Source organism: Bidens hawaiensis, unplaced genomic scaffold, assembly GCF_021521415.1.
Source record: "Bidens hawaiensis isolate Kalapana, Puna unplaced genomic scaffold, B.hawaiensis_p1.1 tig00028772_1, whole genome shotgun sequence".
NCBI lineage: Eukaryota > Viridiplantae > Streptophyta > Magnoliopsida > Asterales > Asteraceae > Bidens > Bidens hawaiensis.
Genome location: NW_027494717.1, coordinates 27,514 through 37,469, shown reverse-complemented (window position 1 = coordinate 37,469; position 9,956 = coordinate 27,514). Strand labels below are relative to the sequence as shown.

General features: G+C 35.5%; 2 protein-coding genes and 1 pseudogene across 2 annotated transcripts; all 3 read right to left on the bottom strand.

The window, feature by feature from the left end:
• Positions 1–435, bottom strand: LOC143577704 (F-box protein CPR1-like). Its single transcript, XM_077061463.1, has one exon. The coding sequence runs from the start codon at positions 433–435 to the stop codon at positions 1–3; it is 435 nt and encodes a 144-aa protein (XP_076917578.1).
• Positions 436–4,022: 3,587 nt separating this feature from the next.
• On the bottom strand, positions 4,023–5,338 carry LOC143577703 (F-box protein CPR1-like). Its single transcript, XM_077061462.1, has one exon. It carries the CDS (start codon positions 5,336–5,338, stop codon positions 4,271–4,273), a length of 1,068 nt encoding a protein of 355 aa, XP_076917577.1. The 3' UTR covers positions 4,023–4,270.
• Positions 5,339–6,648: 1,310 nt separating this feature from the next.
• Positions 6,649–9,718, bottom strand: LOC143577702 (uncharacterized; annotated as a pseudogene).
• Between the last annotated feature and the right edge of the window lie 238 nt (positions 9,719–9,956).

Genomic DNA, 9,956 nt, shown 5'->3' with positions numbered 1-9,956 from the left:
TTAAACTACTTGCTCAATTCTTAAAAGGGGTACAAGACCCTCCTGATAAACAAATGTGGACATATGAGAAGCATCACCGGCCCAGATTTCTGTGGTTTCCTTCGCTGCAATATCATAAACCTCAAGCCACTGATCGTCAACTTCCAAGAGCAATTCCTTACCGTTTTTTAAATACATGATCGGTTTTACAAACGGATATGGCCAACTCATTGAATTCGCCAATGTCAATACAACCAACTTGCTCCATGATTTCTTAATTCCATATTCCCGCATCACCCAAACATCCACACTGTTCTTCTCATCAGTACAAACCACACAAAGACTTCCTTCTAATATTCCCAAATCTATAGCTCTATAACTATTAGGATATTGGGGTTGTGGCACCGTATGAAAGCTTTGGCTAGCAAGGTCAAAGGCGTATATCAAAAAATCCATATCGGGAAAGGGTATTTGATTAACTCCTGCTCCACTAATTGCCACGCATCCAATTTAAGACTGTAAACGATAACTCTAAAAAGCATACTTGAACTAGTAAAATGTGACAATCTAACCACCTTGTAGTCATTGTCTACATGATCATAACCAAGTTGGTCATGGGTAATTATGTATTCTTCATCAAGTGGCTCGTGAATTGATCTCGGTATAAACTTATACTTCTTAGTCGAAGGGTTCCACAATAAAATTAACCTATCGTCTAGGTCGTAAGTTAAGCATATCAATCCATGGCAAGATCCTAGAACTTCAGGGAAAGAAACTGGTCATATCAAAAGGAGTTTCCAACTTCATGGCAGTTGGATGTGAGTCCATACATAAGGAATGCAAGGAAGTTGGGAAACAGGAGCCTCCCCAAAAAGCAAGAAGTTTGTTTGTTTTCATGGATCTTTGCATGTGAAGATCGGAAAAGTATCGGAAACAGATCTAAACCGGGGAAGACACTGCACCGGCAAGCGAGAGAGAATATCTTCTAGTACTTCCGGTAGAAATATAACGTCTGACATTGTATTGAGCCAATTGATACTGGCTCGTTAAAAGCTCAAATCAAGTTGAGCTTAAATGAGCCTAAACTGAAGCTCGTTAAATACATGAGCTTGAGTGTCAACTTCATATAACAAGCTTTACTAGGCTTGAAAATCTAAATGAGCCTATTATACATATAATTGTTTTAATAACTACTTAAATCTTAAAAATATATAAGCGAAACCTTTAAAAGCTCTTTGGTTGCTCCATATATTTCCTAAGCCACCAGATTGTTTTATTTGTAAATGAAGGCTTCTCATGCATTTGACCCGAATTCACGGGTATGGGTATCACCAAACCCAGATATCCCTTAAATGGGTTGTAACATCTCATTAAATTAAAAATCAAACTCACCAAATATTTGATATGAAAATCCTATAATATAGAGATTTACTAAAATTCAATATCTGATTTTATTTTAAAAAAAGAAGATATTGTTTATAGGGTAAAGTTAAAATACAAAGGGAGACAAAAATGAAAAATGTGAGAAGGATTTGTGACCATACAAAAAACCCCTTAAAATAAATTCAAAAAATATAATAAAAAATCATAAGAAGTATGTTAGCATATAAGAAGTATGTGCAAGTGGCACTTTAAAATTAACATACTAAACATACAAATAACATAGTGTAATACAAATTACTTTAATGTTAGCATAATTACTCTAATTATTTGTACACTACTCACGATAAAAGTCATTCGTATTTGATCCAAACCCTAGTTATAGTTATAAGTATATATAAAAGAGCAACATAAAAAAAAATGAGAAACCACGTTCCAACTTTCTAAAAGTAAAACGGTTATAAATCAACTAAGGTCATAAAGCAGCAAACGGCAATACATATATGTGACTCAATTCTACAAAATTCACCAAAGGTTTTTTTAAATTAGTTGCATTATCTTCGGTGAAAGTATAAATGAATCATTGATCCAAAACCTACTTGTCCTTACAAGAATGTGCAAGAAATATGAAATAAAGCCATGGCTAGCTATAAGAAAATATTAAGGTAAGACAAAAATACAGAAATCTACACAGTTATCAATACAATTAAGAATTTTTAAACGAGCCGAGCTACTTCCTTGAGTCATTACATAATTATTATAACCTACAACCACCATCATTAAATTCATAATTGCGTAACGTGACTTGTAAAAAGCAAAAGCCCACCGCTTCCCTGAAAAGGGCACGCGGTGAGAGGTGTAAACGAGCTGAGCTACTTGTTAGCTACTCGAGATTGGGTTGCTAAAAGCTTGAATAGAGTTAAGCTTAAAAGAGCTTGAGCCCAAACCTAAATTGAAGCTCCTAAGTATAAATTAGCTCCAGCCTGGGCTTACTATACTGAGTTTGACTAAGCTCCCGAGCCTAAATCCTATTATTTATGTAACTTTTTTATATACCAAATATACAAGTACTCAAAAAAGATTTTTATATATAATTACAATAAAAAATAAAGTAAAAATTATGAGTAATATTATAAGTATAGTTATAATTATAACTTTACGTATATATAAATTAACTATATATATATATATATATATATATATATATATAAATTAGTAAATTTGGGATAAGATTGTTGAAAATCACTCCCTGAGTTATTACATGCATGACGCATACTATAATCCGCAACCACCTTCATTAAATTTCATAATTGCCTAACAGATATGCTTCACGTTACTTACAAAAAGCAAAGGCCACCGCTTAACTCGTAAGACTATGGGCATAACCAAACTGAGGTACTTGTTAGCTCCTCGATATCAGATCGCTAAAAGCTCGAATGAAATCTAGCTTGAACGAGCTCAAGTCCGAGCCTACATAGAAACCCATAAAATAAATGATCTCAAGCCCGGGCTTGACTAGGCTCATGAGCCTAAAGTCTACTATTTATGTTACTCAAAAAAGCGAGAGGCCGCCGCTTTACTCCAAGGAAACCCAACTAGAGATGTAAACAAGCCAAGCCACTTGTTAGCTACTAAAGTATCGTAAAAATATATTGTTAATATAGCAACAATAAAAATAGTTTTTCTTAAAGAAAGTATGTTAGGAGGTTGAAAACACTTTGGCAAAACCCGAGCCTGACGGGTATGCCCAAAACCTGATGGTTAATGGATAGGGTGATACCGGCTGATTACCCGATTAACTAAACCTTATACCCGAGTCATATACCCAAAAAAAAATTATTTATATTTTCATTTAATTCTTGTATATTTATGCTTCCATTTAGTAGATTCATCATATGAAAATTCTTTTTTCTTAAACATTTATTGATATTGCTTATATTTTGTACGTTGTGAAGTACATACATATAATTATAGAAGAATTATAATTATATTATTAATTTATGATAGCATCTATATGTATGTTATGTATTATATTTTAATTTGTAATACTTGTTGTACAAATATAAATTATACATTAATTATAATGGTAAAAATGTACATGGAAATCCAATGAGTATACATTAACAAACTAACGGGTATACCCGACACTCGCGGGTATATGATCATAAAACCCTAGAGTCTATTCAAATCCCGTGTTGTTCATATTCCAAGCATTTCAATATTCAGTCTAATAACCAAGCCCATCGTTATTTGGCAGAGTATAATCATAGTTATTAAAATCGAGCGCTTTTGCGCTTAAGCGCATTTAAAGCGTCAGGCGCATTAATTGCGAGTTGCATGCCACAGATAATTAAAGCGCAGTAATCTTTTCTCAAACCTCCCAATGCGTATTAAATACCATTTAAAAACCTGTTCCTATTCTCTGAGAGTCCTTAAAACTCCACTATTTAATGGGCTCTATAATTATTATGGTTTTTTGGTTTTTCTATATTTTGGTTTTTGGTTTTTCTAATTATTATGATGTACTTGGTGCTACTTCATGTTTTGGTTTTTGGTTTTTGATTGTTTTATAAACTTTTTTAAGAATGAACATATGTGTTCTTCATAAGATGTTCTATTTAAGTTAATATTTTTGTTTTTTTAATGTCCGTTTTTTTTAAAAAAAATTAGGCGTTTTTTTTGCGCTTATCGCTTAGGCGTTAGACCCAGCCTCAACGCTTTTGAGCGCTTATCGCATTTAATAACTATGAGTATAATAACAATAACAAGAACTCCCATCACTTTGTGTAAATGCAAGAAGATACAAAAGTCTCACTTAACATATATAGTTTATATATCACATGAAAAAAAGAAAAAAGAGAGAGACAACAAAATGCAAAGAAAGAAAAACTAACAGCATATCACTTTTCACTTAAACTACTTGCGCATTTCTAAACAAGGGCACAAGGGTCTCTTGATAAACAAACATGCACATATGAGAAGCATCACCGGTCCATCTTTCTATGGTACGCTTCTCTTGAAGATCATAATCTAGGAGCCCTTGTTTATGAACTTCCAAGAGCACATCCCTGCCCTTTTTTGTATAGATGAGCGGTTTTACAGTCGGGGGAGCCCGGGTTATCATATCATCCATTGATAGAGCAGCCAACTTGCTCCATGATTCCTTCACTCCATATTCACACATCACCCAAACATCCACGTTGTACACCTCATGAGTACATATCACACAAAGATGCTCATCTAATTTTCCCAAATTGGTAGCCGAAAAATTGTTAGGATATCGGGGTTGTGGCACCGTATAAAAGCTTCGGGTAGCAAGGTCAAAGGCACATATCAAATTACCCTTACCGAGAAAGGGTATTTGATTTACAAGCCAGTGGACCGCACCATTGACAAACACACCTTGACCATAACAATTCACCGGGAAAAAACTTGAAGGAAAATCTTGCTCCACTAATTGCCACGCGTCCAATTTCAGACTGTAAACGAGAACTCTAAAAACCATAGTTGAATCAGTACACGACAATCTAACCACCTTATAGTCATTGCTTGCATGATCATAACCTAGTTGGTCAAAGGCAATTATGTCTTTGTCACCAAGTGGCTCGGGTATTGGTTTATACTTTCTGGTTGAAGGGTTCCACAATAGAATTGACAGATCATCTGGACCGTTTGATAAACATATCAACCCATGGCAAGAGCCGTAAACCAGAGGGAAAGCAGTCAACTCAAAAGGAGTTTCTAACGTAACAGCACTTGAATTACGCAAGGTAATTGGGACATGGGAGTCACCTGAAAAATACAGAATTCTGTTTGTTTCCATTGACTTTTGCATGTGAAGATTGACAAAATAAGGGTTGTCAATCAGGGCACGCACATATTTTGAAACAGACCGGAACTGAAGCAGAGACTTCACCGGCAAGCGTGAAAGAATATCTTCTAGCACTCCTGCTGGAAACGAAACGTCTGAGTCTGACATTTTACTGAGAAATTGGTACTGATTGGGATTTTTGATTTGATGGAGGAGATGAAATCTTGATGGTGCATATATAGCACTTCAGAAATGGCAAATAAGTAAATTTTGAATAAGTCTACGTAATCGCACTCGGTGATTTTTGACTTAATTACTATAATCTCCAACCGCCACCTAATTTGATATAGCAAAAGACCACCGCTTCAATCATAATGACACCTGCCTACGGGTGTAAACGACCCAAGCCGCTAGTGAGCCACTCGAGATCGGCACAATAAAAGACTGAATTGAATCAAGCTTAAACAAACTCTCGAGCCCGAGTCCGAGCCTAAATTGAAGATCAATAGATATATGAGCTCAAGCCTCAACTTCATATACCGTGCTTGACTAGGGCTCACGAGCCTAAATAAGCCTAGATTTTACATAAATATTATAAACTTTATTTAGAATAAAAAATATATATAACTACATAATAAATATTATTATATATAGCTATGCTAAATATAGCTAAATAACATATAATACGTATATAAACAAAGCAATTGCATAATAGCAAATAGTCAAGCTCAAGCTTGAAAATTGCTCAAAAGCAGAGCATGAACTCTCTTTAAGTTAATGTTGGGTGTTTAGGCTTAGACCAAAGGGCAGCCGACCCTATTCATTGTCTAATGAAATTTTGGCAAGTTGCCATATTTACGGTTTTCTTGTCATATGGGATTTTGGTAGGTTGTCATATTTACTTGTAATATTATATATAGATGTCTAGGTACTTGTAATTTCTGATCACTTCAATAGTAAGAGAATCCCTAGTTGCAGCCCGTGTATGTAGGTCAATTTAGACAGAATCACGTTAAACTCTTGTGTATTATATTTTCTGTTTTCTCATTTGGTCTCATGGGTGTGTTTGTTGCCCTAAACCGCCGCCAGGAGTATTACAGTGAAATGTTATGAATTGATTAAGTTCTTAAAATCTAACCAAGATTTCTTTAAGTTAATTACATTATCTCCAGTGAAAGCATAAAAGGTTCATTGATGCAAAACTTATATTTCCTTACAAGAATGTGCACAAGAGATAATAGTTAGAAGGTAAGACAAAAATATAAAAATCTACACGGTTATCTATATAATTGAGATTGGAAATTTTATAATTTAGAACCTGTGATGGCAGCTTCTTTTAAAATGAAATAGATCTTGAAATCTCCCATTAAAAACAATTAAGGTAACCTGAAAGAAAAAGAAACATGTTATTCAAATAAGGACAATATATACATATAATGAGAAATAAAAATGTTAATAAGAGAGAATTGCATACCACTATTGAAAGACTTCACATCCCCATTTGTTTCATCCACAAGGACCACTTAAGTGCCTCCAGAACCATATCATTCTTTTGAAAAGCAGCAATCAGATTAGTATATGTAATTCTATCAGGTGATATTCCATTTCTTCTCATTTCTTTAACCAAATCCATTGCATCTTCAACCATACCCGAGATCCCATAGGCCTTAATTAACGAGTTGTAGCTGCATAAATCCGGTTTTAACCCTGATTCCTTGAGTTCCATTAACACATCACCAACTTCTTCAATCCATCTTTGTTCTCCATATATATTAATCATAATATTAAATGTGTAATGATCTGAAACACAGTTTGATTCCTTCATTCTCAACAATACATTTTTAAACTTCTCCATTTTGTTGGGTTTAACACGGATGTAGCCCCGGCCTATCTTGGGCTTGGGCAGTTGAAGACTAGAAGGGTTGAATGGGTTGGCCACCCACTCAACTTTAGTGGTCCGTTTTATATTATTTCTTGTAACTTATGGAGAAAGAAATAAACCCTAGTTATCCTCCCTATATAAACAAATGTTGTATCTTGTAATTTTGTGAGCACCTCAATAAAAGAAGAGACCATGTTCGTTGCCGTGGACGTAGGTTGCACACCGTGACCGAACCACATAAATCCCGTGTTCATCTTTACTATTTACTGCATATTATATGTTTGTGTGGTATTATTGTTTTGTTATAACCTACTGTCGCCGTCAACATTATTATATTGCAATTGTGATTGTTTTTTTTGTGCGTGAGATTGAGAATGCACCATCATCATAAATAATTGATATTATATATCAATTGTCTTTCTTGAATTAAAAGTCAAGCCAACAATCAGTTTGAGGACATCGATCAGAAGGAAGCCGTTGTATTAAGTTCGGATCAAGGGCAGTTTACTTATCCAGGTTCTGATTTATATTCTGTTTTAGTTTGGTTGTTTGGGTTAATTAATTCGAGTTCAGTATACTTCTCGTTTGTTTCCGTTGCACGTATTATTCGCTTTAGAAATCAATTAGAAATACCGTTAAGTTCTTAAGGCCCGAGCCATTGTATTGTATTGATTTCTTTAGCCCTATCCGACTCCTTTCGGGTCAGCCGCGTACACGTAATACCTAACACATTTCACCTGCTTTTCCATAAGCATCCAACATACCATTATAGGCTTCAAGAGATACAGAAAAACCGTTAAACTTCATTCTTTTTGCTATCGAAGCCATATTCCTTAAGTCTTTACCTTTTCCATATGCAGCCACAACAGTGTTATAAGAAATAACATCACCCACGCCTTGTTTTCTAGCCATCCAAAACCCTTGTCTCACCTTTTTAAAAAGACCAGACTTCACATTCACATAGGGAAATAAGTCGTCGTGTTAGGCTAAGAAGTAAGAACCATGCCGAATCACATCATTAAAAAGCCTAGAAAGTTAATAGGCAAAGCATGAGCACAGCAAAAAATGACACAACTATACATTCCATTTCTCCAACAAACTCCCCCTTTTCAAGATTTTACAATAAAAATCAGCCAATTTACTTACCCCCCCCCCCCCCCCCCCCTTTTTCAACAGAGCAATATCCTTTGGTTTCTCTATAACATCAAGAACCGAACATGCATCATTTTAACTCCCTCCCTCCCTCCCTTCGAACTCGCGTATTTTCATTTTAAAGTCTGTACCCATTCTCCAATTACCATATTACATATTTAATATTTCAACCTCTCAATTGTCAAATATCATTGTCAAATATCTGAGACTTCAATCTTGCCAATTAAAAACATGTCAGATTTCTGATAAATAAAAGCTCATCAAAAGAATCAGAAATCTGGTGAACAAACATCAGAGGGAATGAGAGTCGTTGGGTGATGGCGGTGGTGAAAGAATGGTTTACCAAACTGTCACAGAGTTATATTCTAAGACTCCCGAAGGCAAACCAATCGATCCGCTTATGATCAGGGTCTGTTTTCGTCCTGCCTTGATTCATCAGGCGAGCGGCAATAGCGATGTGTTCGTCATGCAAGCACGACTAGGCATGTACGCCTCCTTTCTCGCTGAAGCCGTGCCCGATGAAGTCCAAGACGAGCCAAAAACCCAAGCGTTTCAACACAATAAATCATCTCGATCTTCAATTTTTGGTCCGTGATAAAGCACTACCTTACAGCTAACTTATCAGTGTATATCGGTCAATATCGCCAATATTATCAGTACCGATGTTATAGCTTATATTTTACCAAGGACTGCATAGAACAAGAGTAAATAAACCATGTTAAAAACCTGAAACCCGACTTCACAGCTCGTCTCATCCCGCATCTCCCGAATCAACCTCTCCGTTCCTTCCCAATCCCATCTCCTACCATACACTCTCAAAACCAACTTATACGCACTCACATTCCGAAACAACTTCCCATTAACCCTCATCCACTCGAACAACCTCAAAACCTCTTCGTCACGACCGCCATTCTCAAGCTCCTCCAACTTTCCATTACACTCACTTACTTTCTCATAAACCTCATCATCATCATCATCATTATTGTCCAACAACGAACCCTCCGTATCAACACAGTCCACACAATCGATCTTACGATGACTAGTTTCATCACGCATCACCTCGGAATTGTTGTTTACGGCATTGTTCATACCGTCGACTCGCTTCCATATACTCCTCTTCTTCTTCTTCTTATTATTATTATTATTATTCACTTTCGTAAACTTGTTGTTATGTAAATTAGGGCTTGGATTTGGAATATTATTATTATTATTATTGTTGTTATTATTATTATTGAGATCTAGAGGTCTATTAATAAGATTAGTGGAGTGTAGTAATACAACAACATTATCTGTACGTATGTAGCTAGAATTAAGCCTAACTTGCTTCGATTGGTGAGTGTCTATAACAACAACAGTCAGTTAATCGAAGCCATTAACGGTGGTTCAGAATGTACGTACCTCACTTTTAATTTCATTCCGACTCGTTTCTCAAATCAGAAGCAAAGCAAATGAGGTGAACATGTACGAACCGCATTGTTGATTAGTTTAGCATTGAACAAACTGTTCATCAACATTTTTTTTTCCGGTTGCGGTGCGCGCATATCTATCTATATATAAAGAAAGAAAAGATCAAAATACAAAACCTTAATATTGAAAACATACTTAATTTAATTTTAAAAACCCATTTAGTTAAAACCCTCTTAAATTTTCACTATCTCCTACAACCACCACCGCCCACCGCCACCACCTTGCCGGAAAATTCTTCGGAAATTCGCCGGAAAATAAAACACTATGAAAAACACAATGAAAAAA